We start from the raw sequence: 19,663 nt of genomic DNA, 5'->3' as shown, positions 1-19,663 counted from the left end.
ACAAACGCGTCCTCTTTAGCCTGCACCTTAGTGCCCCCCTGTGGCTTATGCACAATACAGAACAGTACTGCATTACATTCTTAATATACAACTGAGGACATTAATGAACATATTTTAACAGACCTAACAGTGCAATCACTATGGTTTATGCAATGTAATTTTTATTAAAAACAAAAACAAAAAAAAACACATGTCTGTATTAAAGAAAAAAAGACTGATAAACATGTATTTGGAATGGAATTAACCCTCAATTGGTCCTTGGGGTCTATATGACCCCAAGCGACTTTTCTTTAATAAAAAAAAATGGTTCCCTTCATCTCAGTGGAATTAAATTTTGTCACTTTTTCTACATTACCTATCTATACACACAGAAAAAAACTGGGCTTGATTCGGTCGTTCTAAAGGTATGTAAATTTTTTTTTTACAAATCTGTCCCTTGGGGTCAATATGACCCCACATTGAAATGAATGGGAAAATCGAAGAAAAAATGTTTTTTATTTTTCATTTGTCAAAAAAAATCTATAAATCCAGAATAAATCTGAAAATTTCAATACCACAATGAAGTTCTGGTACTAGAGCACAAATGAAATGTGGAACAAACATGACCACTTGCACACACACATGTTTGCGCACACAAACACACACACAGGTCTGACTCCAAAAGAAAGCATTTTTATAGAAATTGACAAATAAAATCAATAATTCCAGCATAAATCTGAAAATTCTCACACATAAATGAAGGCCTGGTACTAGAGCACTAATGTAATGTGGAATGAACATTATCACAGACACATATGCGCCCACACACACACAGACACAAATACACACATAGACAGAGAAAGGGTGTGACTGCAATAGAGAGCATTTTTACTGAGATTGTGAAATAAAATCAATAATTTCTGCATAAATCTAAAAAAATTCACACATAAATGAGGGTATGGTATGAGAGCACAAATGCAACGTGGAAAGAACATGACTACACACAGATCAAATACACACAGAGAGACAAACACAAACAAACAATAAAGATATTATTGCAAATTTATATAGCATTATTGCAATAACAAGACACTTCAAAAGACCTCAAACAACAACAAAAACAAATTCTATACTTTGACAAAATACTGATTTAATGTATTTTAAAAGGTTTAAATATGTAATTCATAAAAAAAGCTATTATAAGAGCATTAAGTCACATCCAGAAAAATGAATGGATCTCTATGGGGCCTCTGCTGGAAGTATATGGTAATTACACTTTGTGGCTAAAACTATATTAGCTACAAAAAAACATCTAACCAGCAGATGGCAGAATTATGCATCTAACACCTAGATCAATATCCAGAAACAACTCATTGTTAAATTTGATCATCATTAATGTGTTTTTTTCATAAAAAATATATATTTCATATTTATGCTAATGGTGTAGTTGAGGAATTTTGCAATAAATAGGTAAAAAAGTACTTCTTATCCCCCAAAACACAGCATTACTGAATAGATGAGAAGTAAACAAAAAAAAATATATATTATTTGTATAATTAAAAATGTATATTTTTTGGACAATTTCTCTATCAATTGTTGGGGTCATATAGACCCCAAAGACCAGATTTGTAAAAGGAAACGAAGACCTTATGAGGGTTAAATAAGTAGGCTACTTGGGTGTCTTGTTCATTATATTTATTTTCATATAAAAGCAACAGAACTTAAATTCCATCCAATTTATTAGCAACACTGGGCACGAGCGTGAATCCGGTGAATCCCGCGATATCCATCTTTGATCTCACAGGTATCAGATCCACTGCGAGAAGAGAGAACGTACTCGGTTACTAACGTAACCTCGGTTCTCTCTAGAAGAGGGAACGAGTACTGCGTAAGATATCTTACGCTAGGGGAAAATCCTTTTCCGCGAGATATTGAAGCCAAAAATTATCCTTAATTTTGTAATAATGCAAAACGCGTTGCAGCAGCAATGCAGACATAGGCGAGACAGCTCGCGCGCCTATTGGCTGCTCTGCGGCAACTGCAGCAGCCTATCGAGCGAGGCCTGGCGTGACGTCAGACCCAATCAGGGCACTTCGCGCCCGCTGCGTCACGTCCCGCCGAAATGGGCGTGGTCTAGGCCTATAAATATCGCTCGCAGGCAGCTATTATCTGGTTTTTCATCATCGAAGCAACCAGAGCGTGTGCATGCACGGCAAGATACGCAGTACTCGTTCCCTCTTCTAGAGAGAACCGAGGTTACGTTAGTAACCGAGTACGTTCTCTTACGAGAGGTCTCTCGTACTGCGTAAGATATCTTACGCTAGGGGACCCAGTGTAAAACGCCGTGCATGCTGAGATCTGACACCAAAGACCCAAGGGCGAAAGCCCGGGGTACATATAGTGCACAATCACTCAGTGAACTCACAGAGAGTCCGGGAAGAAGGAGGGGTGCAGCCTCACTTTTCCACATAAAGTAGCGTCGAAGGGACGCAAATTTCATCATACAGACAGGGCGGGGTACGGCCTGAACTGATGGGAAAAAATGTGGGTCTTACACAGTTTGCCCAGCTTTAAACTGTCGAAAATTGAGCTGTGCTCAGTAAACGCAGCATTCTGAGCTGAACGCATCAGGTCAGATAATACTGGTAGTTTAGACCGACAGCAGCCTGGCCTGCAGGGCGGGAACCTCTAGGTTATAAAACCTTATAAATGTAGACGGGGAGGCCCAGCCTGCCGCCATACAAATATCTTGCAAGGCAATCCCACTTGACCAAGCCCACGAAGAGGCCATGCCTCTTGTGGAATGCGCTCTGACACCCAAAGGGCACTGCATGCCCTTGGAGGCGTATGCCAGCGCTATAGCATCAACTATCCATCTGGATAGGCTCTGTTTCGACGCGGCTAGTCCCTTAGAACGTCCGCTAAACGAAACAAAGAGCTGTTCCGTCTGTCTGAAAACAGACGAGCGAGACACATAAGCTCGTAATGCCCTGACTGGGCAAAGGAGGCTCGCGTCTCTTTCCTCATCAGGGACCGGTAGGGCTGACAGAGAGATAATCTGCGCCCTAAACGGTGTGTTGAGGGATTTTGGAACATAACCATGCTTAGGTTTGAGTATAACTTTTGAGTCATTGGGCCCAAACTCCATGCACGCCGCGCTCACAGAGAGCGCGTGCAGATCCCCTATGCGCTTCACCGAAGCGAGAGCCAGCAAAAACACCGTTTTGAAAGACAGGTGTTTCAAATCGATTGACTGTAAAGGCTCAAATGGCGCACCTTTCATGGCTTCCAGAACCGTAGAAAGGTCCCATACGGGGACTGAGGGAGGTCTGGGAGGATTCAGTCTCTTAGCTCCTTTAAGGAAGCGGATGACTAAATCGTTCCTTCCTATTGACTGACCAAGCGTTGTTTCTGAGAACGCTGCTATAGCCGCCACATAAACTTTGAGCGTGGAGGGGGCCCTGCCCCCATCCAACAGCTCTTGTAGGAAGGAAAGCACCTCCGTCACATCACAATTTGTGGGTGACACACCACGGGCTGTGCACCAGCCCGAAAACACTGACCATTTCGAAGAATAGAGTCGTCTTGTAGACGGAGCTCTAGCCTGCGTGATCGTGTTTAATACTCCTTTAGGGAGTCCAACATGTACCCGTTGATGGCCCAGACATGAAGGGACCATAGTTCCGGGTGAGGATGCCAGATCGAGCCGCGGGCCTGTGAGAGGAGATCTCTCCTCACTGGTACTGGCCACGGGGCAGTACTTGCTAACTGCATCACGGCTGGGAACCAAGGTTGGTTTTTCCAGAACGGTGCTACCAGCAGTACTGAGCATCCTTCTTCCCTGATCCGTTCTATCACCTGAGGCAGGAGAGAGACGGGGGGAAAAGCATAGAGCGGGCGGCGGGGCCACACATGGGCCAGCGCGCTCCTGCTCTTGGAGAAAAATTCTTGACAATGAGCGTTTTCTTGAGACGCAAACAGGTCCACTTCCGCTCTGCCGAATTTCTTCCACAGCAGTTGGACTGTCTGTGGGTGTAGAGACCATTCGCCTGCCGGAACATTGTTCCTGGACAGTCTGTCCGGTCCTAAATTCAAGATCCCTGGCACGTGCGCTGCTCTGAGCGAGCGCAGGTTGCACTGAGCCCATACCAAGAGGCGTTCTGCCAGCCTGTACAGTTTCTCGGATCTGATGCCGCCCTGGCGATTTATGTAGGACACCACAGACATGTTGTCCGAACGGACCAAGACGTGGTGACCTTTTATTTGGGGACAAAAACGCGTCAGCGCGTTGTCTACTGCCAGCATTTCGAGGCAGTTTATGTGCAGGAGCTTCTCCCGTTCTGACCACTGGCCGAAGAACGGTCTGCCCTCGAGCAGCGCTCCCCATCTCGAGGTGGACGCGTCCGTGGACACCACTTTCACCCTCGAGGAAGTCCCCAGGCTTACACCTGATTGGTACCAGTCGTTAGCTTTCCAGGGTTTCAGAGCTGTAACGCATTTCTGATTGACCCTGAGGCGAAGCAAACCGGGTGCCCACGCTTCGCGTGGGACTCGCGCTTTCAGCCAAAACTGCAGCGGGCGCATGCGGAGCAGACCCAGCTGGAGCACTGACGATGCTGAGGCCATGAGACCTAGCATCTTCTGAAATTTCTTGAGCGGGACAGACGCGCCGCAGCGAAAAGAGTTCGCTGTTCGTCGAATGTCTACCGCGCGCTGTTGTGATAGTCGCGCTATCATGGATAGTGAGTTCAGTTCTGTGCCCAGGAAAGATATTTTCTGACTGGGTGACAGGGAGCTCTTTGCCCAATTGACACTCAGACCCAAATCCTCGAGGTGATCGAGTAAAATGGTCGTGTGTTCTATGAGCACTGCGCGAGATTGCGCTAGAATCAGCCAATCGTTCAAATAGTTCAGCACTCGCATGCCTCTCATTCTGAGGGGTGCGAGCGCCGCATCCATGCACTTCGTAAATGTACGGGGTGCTAGGGACAAACCGAACGGCAGGACTGTGTACTGATATGCCTGGCCCTCGAAGGCGAATCTCAAATATCGCCTGTGACGTGACGCTATCTGTATTTGAAAATACGCGTCTTTCAGATCTATTGACACAAACCAATCTCCTTGGCGAATCTGCACAAGGATTTGCCTGGTCGTGAGCATCCTGAACTGTCGCTTCACAAGCACTTTGTTCAGTTGCCTTAGATCTAGTATGGGTCTGAGACCCCCGTCTTTTTTCGGTACCAGGAAGTATCTGCTGTATAGCCCTCCCTCGCTCTGATCTTGAGAGAGAGGTTCTATGGCCCCTTTGCTCAATAGTTTCGTCACTTCGGCTCGAAGTAGATGTGCTACTTCTGTTTTTACCGTGGTCTCGACGCGCGCCACATAGCGGCGAGGGCGTCGGCGAAACTGCAGCGAATAGCCTCTTTCTATAATGTTCAGCACCCACTTCGAAAACCCCGGGTAGCTTTGCCCATGCGTCTGCATGGATAGCTAGGGGTCGAATACGAAGCGCGCTCCGCTCGCTCAGCGATGGGGAAGCTTCGGTGTGCTGTAACACAAGCGTGTCGCTCGTGACATTTGAGGCATGGGGCGCGCTGATGACAGCGGGCAGATTGCCCGCGCTCGACTCCTCTGCGGTGGTTAACCGCGAGGGGGAGGGCTGGGCGGTTCCCGTGGGAACTGTCATGTCTATGTGTGGATGTGGGCGCGGGACAGCGGGCACATTTATCACACCGAAAGCATCGTTCGCTTGCGTGAAGCGAGCGCACGTTGGTTTCGTTTTTACAGAAACCGTGAGACATGCATAACGTGGTGTTAGTGGGCACATTCACCATGTTTGAAGCGCAATCGGTCTGAGCCGATTCATGTGCGCGAGCCCTGTGTGACGGGCTGTGCTTGTGTGTAGAGATGGGCACTGGGCAGTGGGCATTCTTCTTACACATAAAGCACCATCGGCCGTGGCCGGGACACCAGAAAAATACACACTTATGGGATTTATCTGGGTAGCCGTAAAAACGGCGTTTGTGTGCAGGCAAGCGGGTGACAGAACCGACTTGTTTACTGCAGGATACACTGGAACAGTCACATTTACTGGAACTGAACGAGCGAGAAGTTGCCATAGAAACAGAGAGCGTCAACATGCTGGCGTTTATTGCAGGCCTGCGTGCATTACAACAGGCTTGTTCACTGCAATATTGACATTTCCAGTCGCCTGAATTCCAGAGGGGAATGGGAAATGTATAGGAAAAAGGAGGTTGGTCCGTCCGCAGCGGGACCAGAAAAACTCCCTTTTTTCCTTACGCCAGTGACGCACGGAACACCATAGAAACGGTGTTTGGGTGCAGGCGAGCGGGTTGTACAACGCGCTCGTTGGCTGCAAAATACACATCTGCAGTCGCCTTTTCAGGGAACTGACAGAGCGAGCATTGACGGCATAATTTTATCTGCCGGTAGACCCGGGGATCGAACGCGGGTCTCTCGCGTGCAAAAACCTGAGAGTCTGCCACTGGGCCACAGGGGGAGACACATTGTAACTCAGTTAGCGCGAGTATTATAAGAGAGCGTCAACGTGCTGGCGTTTGTTTGCAGGCATGCGTGTATTACAACAGGCTTGCTCACTGCAATACTGACATTTCCAGTCGCCCGAACTTCAGAGGGGAATGAGAAATGTACGAGAAAGAGGAGGTCGGTCCGTCCGCGGGGGGACCAGAAAACGCTCTTTTCTCCTTTCGCCAGTGACGCACGGAAACCATAGAAACGGTGTTTGGGTGCAGGCGAGCGGGTTGTGCAACGCGCTCGTTGGCTGCAAAATGCACGTCTGCAGTCGCTTTTCAGGGAACTGACAGAGCGAAGCATTGGCGGCATAATTTTAACTGCCGCTAGACCGGGATTCGAACTCCGGTCTCTCGTGAGAAAAACCAATGATTCCGCCACTGAGCCACAGGGGGGAACGCAAAAGTTTTCGGATGCACGAGCATATAAGAGCGTCACATGCTTTCTTCGGCGTATGCTTGCAGGCGCGCTTGTATTAAAACAGGCTCGCCTGCTGCAATATTGATATTTCCAGTCGCATGATCAGGGAACTGGGACTATGTATGAGAAATTGAAGGTCAGTCCATCCTCGGAGGGACTAAAAAACACATCTTTCTCCTTTCGCCGGTGAGTGACGCATGAATGGGGCGCAGAAGGCAGGGTAGCTTTCTTATAACGTAAAGAAAAACTAACCCCGACCGTCCGCTTCCAGCCTCCCTTGTGAGCGGCGCAGTTTGCGCGGCTTGAACAGAGGGAGAGAGAAAGCTAGCCCCGTGACCGCCCGCTCCTGACATCCTCTGTGAGCGGCGCGGTGTGCGCGGCTCGAACAGAGGGAGAACAGGTATCGTCCCCCAAGCAGGCAAGGCAAGCGGGCGAACCGGCAAGCTTTGCGGGTTGGGGGGGGGGGGGTTGGAGGAGCAGTCTCGGAGAAGGATGCCAGGTGAGTCCTCAGAGTCACCATAGGCAGTACCTAACTCGCAGTGAGGGCAGTCGCCGTCAGCGAGTGCGAGAGCTGCGTGATCAGGAAAAGGGGCGTCTTGAAAAAGACGCCCAGCTCTTTTAGTGCAATGGGAGTGTGTGTCGCGGCGGCGAGCACACACACATACATAAACACAGTAGTAGAGAAAGGATATAATGCCGGAAAGCGCAGCAGGAAGGCAAGGAAGGCGGCGCGGCCAGCGACTTCAGTGACTCGTCCCGCTGAAGGTGCTCTCTGTCAGACGGCGCGGCTTCTAATCCAGCTCCAGCGATGCGTGTGCTTCGCTTGAAGGATGAAAAATCAGATAATAGCTACCTGCGAGCGATATTTATAGGCCTAGACCACGCCCATTTCGGCGGGACGTGACGCAGCGGGCGCGAAGTGCCCTGATTGGGTCTGACGTCACGCCAGGCCTCGCTCGATAGGCTGCTGCAGTTGCCGCAGAGCAGCCAATAGGCGCGCGAGCTGTCTCGCCTATGTCTGCATTGCTGCTGCAACGCGTTTTGCATTATTACAAAATTAAGGATAATTTTTGGCTTCAATATCTCGCGGAAAAGGATTTTCCCCTAGCGTAAGATATCTTACGCAGTACGAGAGACCTCTCGTAAGAGAACTGTCCGGCTTGCCTGCGCTTTTTTCACTCCTCCTCTCACTGCTGCCGCCTACTCTCGCCTACATTTCAGGCGAGGCAAGGCGCATCTCAAACAAGCCTTATGTCTACCGAGGTGGGTAATACATCATACACAGTATCGTATGGCGTGTGCGTTTATGTCGAATTGCCGTAAAGCAGTTTGTGTTTCTCGCTCGTTCTCGCTTCTCACGAGACTTCCTATTTCCAACTTACCGGGACGTTAGTCCCCATGTTGCAAGGTTGGTTTTCCGCCGGGGAACGCTGGGGGGTACGGGTAAAGTCACCATTCTCACCAGAGCAGGTTATTTAACCATCCAAATGATTTCTAAACGGATTTATTAAGTTGAAATAGTTGCAATGTTCCCCTTTAAAATATAAATTATGAAAGTGATTTCAGAAAATGTAAACAAATTAGAGATAAGTTAAACAATATAATGGCAGCATTTACACAGACCCTGATTTCACACACACACACACACACACACACACACACACACACACACACACACACACACACACACACACACACACACACAATCATAATCCACCATATAAAACAGAAATGAGTTCTGCACAGTGAGTTTTGTTTGCATATTTCTGAGTTTTTGCTGCAATTGTAATTATTGACTGTGTGTCATTAAGATCTAGAGCACCAATGCTTAGCTTTATTCATTCAGTGTGGTTTGGTTGGAAGGGCTGGAAGAGAAAAGGGCTTGAGAACAGACAGATAGAAGTTAGTAAGTTCCCAGTTCAGCTCTTTTAAACATTCAGACTGTAAACAGCATCATCTACTGGTCAGAACAGGAAGATCAATAATGCAAAGGACATGCAGACTGGATAAATACATCAGTTTCATACCAATAAATTATTTTTTTGTTTGTTTATGTAATCATTACAGTTTACAAGCAAACTAGATTTTTAATTAAAGTGTTTTTCTCCTGAGGAAGTTTTGAGTTCATGACAGTGATCTTGATACTGCAATGTTTTTAAATATTTACTTCTATGTTTCTCAGTGAAACCTGTATTGACGGTGAAGCCAGATCAACATGTGTTCATAGGAGAGAGAGTCACTCTCACATGTGACGTACAGAGAGGAAGAAACATTCAGTGGAGATACAGCTGGTTTAGAGATGGAAACACTCTCTGTTCATGTAAAACAGAAGTCGAGTACAGTTTCACAGCTGATTGTGTGTATCGCAGTGGTGAATACAGCTGTAGAGGAGAGATATCAGGCTCATGGACGGACTTCAGTGATGCTGTTACACTGACTGTATCAGGTGAGTCTTCATATTCACATCTGTTTAATGATAATTTAAATTAATATTTCAACACTTATAATCTTCAGCCACATCATCTGTTGTTATAAGAGGACTAAGAAATTCACGTTTAGTAATTATTCAGTAACTGCACACGTCTTGTGTGTGTTGCGTGTTTTGTGGAGGTTTTGGTTTATTATAAAATCATGTAAATTGTAACTTTCCAGTGTTATAGGATTCATATCCTTATATTCATATTCAGCTCCATCTTTGATGTTTACTTTAGTCACTGTCACTATGGTTACAGGTTATATTCAGGTTTATCATGACAATAGAAAAGGACTTGAGCAATTGAGTTCCGTACTGATGAGTTTTGTGTTGAAGTCAGAGAGAATGGCATGACTTACAGATTTTTAGTGTTGAAGTCAAAACCACAAACTGAGACCAAGACCAAACTGTTTTCACAGATAACACATTTTTCCAAACATTCCTTTTTGATGAAAACGTTAACATGTCCGGTTTTCCTAGTGATGAGTTAAACATCATTGTCCTCCTAAACTCTCATATAGAACACATAGATTGTATTACACCTATTTATTATGTGAAACAGATTAACATTATGCAACAATAAATGATTCAAACTGTCACAAGACATCATCACATTGCAAGTTTATATCAGCACTATTTTTTACTGTCTTATATTATGTGAATATTGTACAACCTGCAGTTGTGTAATATGTGAATACAAAATAACATGTAGGTTGGATATGAATATTAGAGGTCGACCGATTCATCGGTTTTGTGATATATCGGTACCGATAGTTGATTGGTGGAGCTATCGGTTATCGGCAAAATCCATACTGATACCGATAGTTCCCTTTCGTAAAGGGAACTCCCGCTGCATCGATACTCGATACTTTGGGGAATGCCTTCGGCATGAAGCGTCTGAAGTCAACTATGGAACTATTCCAATCTTGATTGGTGCAACGTCACCCGTGACATCGCATGTGACGGTGATCCGGAAGCTACAAAAGGGTCACAGGAACCAGGAAATGTTAGCTTCTGGTCTTCAGCAAGCGCTCTATGTCATCTTGTCTGTTCTATTTGGTGTTGTCTGTCCCGTGAAAGGAGTATTATTTATGGTGAATAAAAGAGAAGCTATTCAGGCAGTGTGCGTCCCCTTGCCCACGTTATTTAAGCGAGGGTGACACACACTCGCTTTGTGTAGTTTGTCTGGGAGTGGAGCATGCACGGGCGGTGCTCGAGGGCGCTGTCTGTGCAAACTGTTTTCAATGAAAAAGCTCCGCTCCCGTTTGAGCTTGTTCGATCAATTAGATCAGGCTCGCGTTTCCAGTGCATCAGGTCCCGCGTCTGTTGAGGCAGCGCGCCGCTTGTATGCATAGGATTCGCACGTGGGGCTGGCATATGATACTGAGACGGTTGCGACCCTTTCTCAGTGTTTATTAACCAGCTCCACTGGTCTCGCGCACGGTTCGAAAGCCCGCGCTGCGGCTTCTTCCGACCGTGTTAAAGACACAGCGTTTGATTCGATCAAATAGATCAGGCTCGCGTTTCCAGTGCATCAGGTCCCGCGTCTGTTGAGGCAGCGCGCTACTTGTATGCATGGGATTCGCACGTGGGGCTGGCATATAATACTGAGACGGTTGCGACCCTTTCTCAGTGTTTATTAACCAGCTCCACTGGTCTCGCGCACGGTTCGGAAGCCCGCGCTGCGGCTTCTTCCGACCGTGTTAAAGACACAGCGTTTGATTTATCTGGCTCCGAGGAGTTAGATATTATTTATCAACACTGAATCACGTGGATATGGGGATTCGCCACCCCATATTCCCGTTAGTGAGGAGTTGCTGGAGGTTGTAATCTGGGCAGTGGTTAAATTAAATGTTAAATGGCCATATAATAAGCAGGAAGCGACTAAGAAAAATAAAATGAATGAGCGCTTCCTGCAGACCCAGTCACAATCTTCGTGTCAGAGCCTTCCCTTTTTTCACTGATCTCCATACTGAGGTATCGAGATCGTGGAAAAATCCATTTTCATCTCAATTATTTCCCCCCCATGTATATATTTACTCATCCATTAGGGAATCTAATGAAAATGGTTATGAGGTGATGGCTCGGGTTGAGGAATATTTTGCGAAATATTTTCTCCCCGACATTGCGTCACCCCTGATAGCTCAGATACTTCCCTCCAAATCTCGTACATCGAATTTGTTAGGGAAAGCATATATGGCGGTGGGTCGAGCCGGTGCATGCCCACACACAATGGGGTTATTACAGGCATATCTGGCTGACCTCCTCAAGCAGGTGGATGATAACTGGGAGGTCTCACTCAATGGTATTACTGAATTTCATAGAGTAGCTGACTTATCTCTCCGAATTATTAAAGAGACGGTCCGTGCTATTGGCCGTTCTATGGCAGCACTAGTCGTCTCAGAGAGACATTTATGGCTTAATCGCTTGTGGATCGGGGAGAAAGACAGGGCTTTCCTTCTCGATGCTCCCCTTTCACCTTCCGGCCTCTTTGGCGACGCGGCAAGATCCGTTGTCGAGAGGCTTCAGGAGGCAGAGCGACAATCAGCTATCCCCAGTTGTCAGTCCAGGTCTCATGGGGTTGCTGCCAGGGGGCAGCCTCATGGGACAGCCGCCAGCTCCTCATATTTTGAGAAGGTTTCCTCTCGTGCCCCCCCGTATAAGGCTTGGGGCCAGAAGAAACATTCTCGCACGAAGCACTCCATACCGAAGACAGGTCTGAGGACTGTCTCTCGGGCTAAGATGGCTTCAACTAAGAGGTCTTGTCGTAACACGCAGACCCTTATGGGCATTCCCCCAGGAGAGCGAGTACAGGAGTCTCGCCCCCTTATGCAGCCCTTAGGAAATCGATGTTTGCTTCCTGCCGCCGATGGCGCTTCGGGACACATCGGCTTCCAGCGAACACAAATCGCAGTATCTGCCCGATGACGTTGCGGCCCTGTCGAGTTCGCCGCCTCTCAGGAGGTCTGTAGAGAGCATATTTCGGTTAGTTCCTGCCAGTTAGCTGCTTCAGGTCACCGAAGCCATTTGGAAATTTATAGCCGAGGCCAGTCTCGAGGGACTGGTCCCCATAATGGCATATTTAGACACCCCGAGGGGTCTTCAAAATATATCCTAGGGGGTCCTGCTTACAGTGGAGCTAATATACAAATATTATCTACTAAGGGTGGTTCACATGTCGGCCAGCCCCGAGCAGGGTCGGTTCTTGGAACAGGAAGTCTAGTCCCTCTTAACACAGGAAACCTCAAAGTGGGCTCTTCCTAAAAGAAAAAGAGAAAAAATGGTTACGGGAGCCTGGGTTCTACAGCTGGCACTTCATAGTTCCTATGAGGGGGGGAGTTAGGCCTTATTTTGGATCTCATGGTACTGGATCAACCTCCGAGGGGGTTCAGATTCAAGTTACCGACTGTCAGTCAGACCAGCTCCGAGGACTGGTCTGTCTTGATAGATCCACAAGCTCCTTAACTCCTCTTTCCCTTCTAACCCTATCACAGGAAGTTTCCGAGATCCGCTTTTGGGGGGAAAAGCGCATCAGTTCTGGACTCTTCCAGTCGGCCTAGCCTTATCCCCTCGCACCTTCACTAAATGTATGGACACGGCCCTTGCTCCATTGAGACTTCAGGGGGTCCGTATCTTATAGATGACTGGTTCATTTTGGCTCAGTCGAAAAGAACTAGCAATTCAACATCGAGATGTTGTTTTGCGTCATCTGAGGTGTGTGGGGTTGAGACTCAATGTGAAGGAAAGTTCCTTAACTCCTCTTCAGAGGACTACGTCCCTGGGAGTAGAGTGGGACTTAGTCACGATGCGGGCACAATTGTCTCCTGCTCGTATAAATACTATCTTAAACACATTGAAGAGTATTAGGTTAGGCCAGGCTATCACTGTCAAACACTTTCAAGGAGTTTTGGGTCTTATGGCTGCAGCTTCCACGGTAGTACCCTTTGGTCTGCTCCATATGAGGGCCTTGCAGTGGTGGCTCAGGAACAAGGGTTTTTGTCCTCTGGGAAACCCTTTTCGTACGATCAGAGTTACGCGCAGATGCCTTCGTTCTCTTGTCGTATGGAAGAAACCATGGTTCCTGTCTCAGGGCCCGGTTTTGGGAGCACCATGTGAGAGAAAAACTCTGACCACGGATGCGTCCCTAACGGGCTGGGGTACGGTTATGGAGGGCCGTTACACCCGAGGTACTTGGAAAGACCATCATCTCACATTGCATATTAATCGCTTGGAGATGTTGGCCGTATTTTTGCCCTGAGGCACTTCCTTGTAGACCTCAGAGGCCATCATGTTCTTGTTAGGACAGACAATATGTCGGTGGTCTCTTATATCAACTGCCAAGGGAGGATTGAGATCTCGCCCTCTTTGTAGACTGGCGCATCAAATTCTTCTTTGGTCCCAGGACAAATTTCTCTCCATCAGATCTATTTATATTCCTGGGGTTGATAATATGGGAGCAGACATCCTGTCGAGGCAGGGGCTGAGGCCCGGGGAATGGCGGCTCCACCCTGAAGTGGTTGAGCTTATATGGAGAGAGTTTGGCCGGGCGGAGGTTGACCTGTTTCGCTTATCATGAGAACTCTCATTGCCCGCTCTGGTACTCTCTCTCACATCCAGCTCCTTTGGGCTTGGATGCCATGGTACAGATGTGGCCGAGGTCACATCTGTACACTTTTCCCCCGATCGCTCTGCTCCCTGGGGTTCTAGAAAGGGTCAGGAGGTACGGAGTGAGACTACTCCTTGTAGCTCCGTACTGGCAGGCCCGAATTTGGTTTTCGGACCTTATTAGTCTCTTGGAGAGTTCTCCATGGAAAATTCCTATTAGGAGAGATCTTCTGTCTCAGGCTGATGGTACATTATTTCATCCCCGACCAGAGTAATGGAGACTATGGGTCTGGCCCCTGAGGGGGTCCCACCCATAATTAGGTTGCCCTTTCCACCGAGGTGGTCAGGACATCCATACTAGAACCCCACTCTACTAGGAACTAAACAATTAAGTTAGGGAGGGCATTGAACCCAGTTTATTACTGCCCACTGGCTTCAGTACTGGTGTTCCATCCCGCTCTCTAACGGGATCTCCTGTTCATGCTTAGGGCCTCTGTGGCGGCCTCAGTGCCCTCCGCAAGCCTCTAAGGGTGTTCTCGAAAGGACGTTCCCACTGAAACTCCATGTTCCTGTAGATTGGAGGATGAATCCTTTTCATCCAGCCTATTGGCATCAGGCTGATGGGTTATCCCTGGCACCCATCATGTCCTGTGGGTGAGGTATACGAATATATATTTGAGATATATAAGTATATATAGGAGAATCTATTGAGTCTGCTTCCTGCTCGTCTTGCTCCCTGGAAGAGTGGTGGTGCTGCCCCCTCTTACTTGCTAGCGTGGGAGCCACTCAACGTTATTTTTGCCCGGTACTGAGGTACCTGTAGGCAATGTTAAGATTCTTCGGGTATTCCATCCTCCATCGCATGTGTCGGATGGTCAAGGTCGTAGCCTTTGAGGTTCCTACATTAGGCCTTAGGCTGAGAGGAGTCAGTCCATCTAGTTATGCATCAAGGGTTAGGAGCTATTCCCTTTATTAAGAGTACAGTTGGTTATCTAAAACCACTTATATTTGAAGTACAAGGTGCGCTTTTGCCTTCACCTTTCATCTAATATTTTCTACGGTCTGGGGCTCCCATCCATGAGGTCAGTCGAGCCTCCGGCTCCAGACCTCCCCTTCTTGCACCAAATCTTATGACAAGCTAGTTTGGATCTGCCCTCTACTCATTCTATCGTCCGTGAGTGTGCCAGATGCTTTACACCAGGGCGTTTTCTCTCAGTGTGGCGGCGTGGGTATTCGTTCCCCAAAGTATCGAGTATCGATGCAGCGGGAGTTCCCTTTACGAAAGGGAACGTCTCGGGTTACATACGTAACCCGAGACGTTTTTCTGGGTTGCGTCTGTTACTGGAGCGGCTGAAAAGAGTGTGCTGTCATTATACAGTACGAGAGCAGCTGCAGCCCCCACACCACAGTTTGGTTATTTAAGAAATTCATAATAAATAATAATAAAGCCAAGATGTCCTGTTGAAATATGTGAGATGTGTGGTTTATTTACACTGCAGAGGTAAAGTATAAATTAAAATGATTGTGATCGATGTGAAGGGGGAGGATAATTGATACATGTGTCACGTTTAGTCGATAAAACTCTTCCGCATTGGACACGCCTGTGTATAATAATAATAATAATAATAACTTTAATTTATATAGCGCCTTTCACAGAACCCAAGGACGCTTAACAAACAACAAGAGAAGGGGGAGGGGGATAAGAGGAGAGAGGTGTGAAGCCAGGGGAGCTTAAGCCCATAGGCCTCAGTGAAGAGGTGTGTTTTAAGCTAGTTTTTAAAGGTTATTAGAGAGGAGGCAGAGCAGATGGCAAGAGGAAGCTTGTTCCAGAGTGACGGTGCACCAACACAGAAGGCTCTTATCACCAAATGTCCGGAGCCTGGACTTAGGGACAGCAAGCAGCTCCTTGTCAGAGGACCGCAGGGACCGTGACTGAGTGTAGGGATGGAGTAGATCAGTAAGGTACTGGGGTGCAAGTCCATGGAGAGATTTGTACGTCAGGAGGAGGATTTTATATTTGATCCGGGACTTAACTGGCAGCCAGTGAAGCTTCTTCAGGATGGGAGTAATGTGCAGTCCAAGTTTTGTGTGGGTGAGCATCCTAGCCGCAGAGTTCTGTACATACTGGAGTCTGTCAGTAGCCTTGCTGGGCAGACCGAACAGGATACCGTTACAATAGTCAAGTCTGGAGGTGATGAAGGAGTGGATGACGGTCTCAGCTACAGAGTTGGAGAGGCACTGTCGGAGTCTGGAGATGTTCTTAAGATGGTAAAAGGCAATTTTAGTAGTGTTTTTGATGTGTTGTTGGAAGGAGAGAGTGGAGTCCATGATGACGCCCAGGTTGCGTACTTGAGGAGATGCAGAGATTGAGCAGCCATCCACATCCAGTATGATGTCATCAACATTTTTAAGAAGTGACAGCGGGGCAAACACCATGAGTTCTGTTTTGTCTTTGTTGAGTTTAAGAAGGTTACTGTCCAGCCAGTGCTTTATGTCCTTCAGGCAGTTGATAAGTGGCACTGGTGGAAGAGGAGTAGAAGGCTTAGTACTGATGTAGAGCTGGGTGGCAGTGGAAGTGTAATCCACGTTTCCGGATGATCATCCCAAGAGGTAGCATGTAAATATTAAATGGTAGTTGGCCAAGCACCGATCCTTGTGGCACGCCGTGTAAGACTGGTGCCAGTTCAGAGCAAATGCCCTTAAGGGTGGTGTATTGTTGACTGTTGGTGAGATAGGATTTAAACCAGGAATACACAGTACCAGTGAGGCCAATGAGTTCAGAGAGGCGAGTGAGAAGAATGGAATGGGAGACAGTATCGAAGGCTGCAGAGAGGTCAAGAAGAATTAAGATACTGACATGGCCAGAGTCAGCCGCCATGAGAAGGTCATTTGTGATTTTGATGAGGGCAGTTTCTGTGCTATGATGTGTCCTGAAACCAGATTGAAATGGCTCGTAGAGGTTGTGCTGTAGCATATGATGGTTGAGTTGGGAAGCCACAGCCCTTTCCAATAACTTGCATATGAAAGGTAGGTTGGAGATTGGGCGGTATGGTTTGGATCATCTTGGTTCAGGCCTGTTTTTTTTAAGTGTATGGCAGTTTTAAAGCTGGTGGGGACCACCCCAGAAGACAGTGAGGTGTTGATGATGTTGAGGTGTCGAGGTGTTGATGAAGTATCTTCGCTCATGACTCCTCAGGAAGCTCCTCACTCCTCGATCCTCAACTCCTCACGGTGCAGTTAGAGAATGGAGATGTCCTTCAAGATGGTTGAGCTCGATCGGTTTCCGAGTCATAGGATGGAGGACAGAGGAGAGAGGAGAGAGGAGATGAGGAGGGATATTGAGAAGCACCCCAGGCCACACGCTTCAGGACACACAATCCAGACCACACATTTCAGGCCGGAAGCGAAGGTGAACCATATATGGTTTAGAGCGGGTCTTATTAGAGTCACACCACCTACAGTTTTTTTTTTTTTTTTAGCTCTTTTGTTTGATGTATAATACGAGCTATTTGATGGATTTATCATGGATTTCATAGAATTTATACATGTACAATATTCAATAATACCTTAATTACTAAAAATAATACATGATCTGATTATTTATTGATATTAATTTTAAACAATGTAGTTAACTAATGTAATATTATAGTGTTTTTGACTGTAGGCTATTATGAGATAATACTGTATTCACTTCATGTTCATTTTGTAACAAATACTTAAAGTCACAGAGTATGGATATTTGATGGCAAATATACTTTTTATTTTAAAATTCAAGATGAATATTAAATGTAAAAAAAAAAAGTGCAACATGTACTTCTCATTTAAAAAGACGCTGGTAACACTTTAAGGTTTCATTTGTTAACATTAGTTAACTACATTATTTAAAAGGATAGTTCACCCAAAATTGAAAATTCTGTCATCATTTACTCGCCCTCAAGTTTTTCTGACTAAACCTGTTTCTTTGTTCTGTTGAATACATACACAAAAAGTTATTTTGAAGAATGATGGTTAACAAACCATTTCTGGTCTCCATTGACTTTTTTCAAACTATGGAAGTAAATGGGGACCCGCAACTGTTTGGTTACCAACATTCTTCCAAATATCTTCTTTTGTGTTCAGCAGAAGAAAGAAACTCTTACACGTTTAGTCAGAACAACTTGAGGCAGAGTAAATGACATAATTTTCATTTATGGGTGAACTACCCTTTTACATGAACTAACAATGAGCAATACTTCTTCACCATTTATTACTCTTAGTTGATCTCAACATTTACTAATACATTTTAAGATCAAAATTTGTATTTGTTAACATTAGTTAATACACTGAACTAACATTAATATAAACATGTCCATTAACAAATGGCAAATGAAATGTATTGTTCATTGTTAATTCATGTTAATGTATTAACTAATGTAAACAAATGAAACCTTATACCAAGACATTTCAACAACACATAATAGAACAAAATTGTACACATGTATAATTGTAATATATAATAATAATATTAATAAAAATGAACATTTATCAACTTAACACTCTTGAAAAGAACAGTTTATTTTTCAGTCCCATTATTGAATTGCATTCTTCCAAAAAAAGACTTCGTCATCCCTAATGACATGGGCTCTTTGGAATCGTCCAACTGGTTCATGAGATTTCGGAGGGCCATTTCCTTGTCCTCCTCTTCCATTTTGAGGAAAAGAAGCTCTACCACAGGGCTCCTGAACACGTCTGTTGAGTGTATCCATTGCACAGCCAATTTCATGTGTCTGATTTTTGGGAGTTGCTTTATTATAAAATGGCAATGAATAACGAAGTTTTAATAGTTCATATAAGTGTAATATTTGCAATAACACATCTACCTACCTACCTTACACCTACCTACCTACCTACCTACATACTTACCTTCCATACTTTATATACACTCATAGCGGCTTTTGTCAGACTCCTTGTGCATCCAAAAATCTCATTGTAATTATTACAATTAATCACAAAAGGAATGTATTAACTTATGTTAAAAGGGTGGTATAATGCCCTTTTCACAAGATGTAAAATAAGTCGTTGATGTCCCCAGAGTGTGTATGTGAAGTTTTAGCTCAAAATACCCTACAGATATTTTTATATAGCATGTTAAAATTGTCACTTTTTGAGGGTTAGCAAAAACACACCATTTTGTGTCTGTTCCTTTAAATGCAAATGAGCTGCTGCTCCCAGCACAGAGGGCGGAGCTTCAAGAGCTTGTGTCCTTTTTCCTCATACACACATGCATAAAAAAAATAAAAAAAAACTTTTCGCCTTTTATGTTCAAAACGGAATCAGACAATGATGGAGAGACTCATGATGAAGTGACAACATGTAGAATCAACAGGACATTTCTGTATGGTTAGTTAATGAATTTATGTAGCTTATGTGTAGTTATCTTCTATTCATTGATTAGCATATTCTGTCTTGATAATCTATATATCGTCTTCCGGGGGGCGGGGTTCATGTACATTTTAGGGTTTGTGATGTCACTAACCCGGGAGGAATGTTGTGTAGTCCCTACCATCAGTTTGTTGTAGTCCTTAAAAAGGAATTTCTTTAACCCCTTAAACACCCCCACGAAAAAATAAATAAATAATGCATAATCAAATTACT

At 45.7% G+C, this 19,663-nt stretch overlaps 1 protein-coding gene across 1 annotated transcript in view; it reads left to right on the top strand.

The window, feature by feature from the left end:
* The window catches only part of LOC309493191 (titin-like), a 442,694-nt gene that overhangs the window by 143,719 nt on the left and 279,312 nt on the right, over positions 1-19,663 (top strand). The window contains exon 10 of the mRNA XM_082162311.1: positions 9,134-9,397. Coding sequence (XP_082018437.1) covers positions 9,134-9,397 — 264 coding nt within the window. The remainder of the gene's footprint in view (positions 1-9,133; positions 9,398-19,663) is intronic.

The sequence above is a fragment of the Leuciscus leuciscus genome (assembly GCF_965113295.1).
Source record: "Leuciscus leuciscus genome assembly, chromosome: 2".
NCBI classification, from domain to species: domain Eukaryota; kingdom Metazoa; phylum Chordata; class Actinopteri; order Cypriniformes; family Leuciscidae; genus Leuciscus; species Leuciscus leuciscus.
The sequence above is the reverse complement of the archived record's forward strand: the minus strand, read 5'-3'. Positions and strand labels throughout refer to the sequence as shown.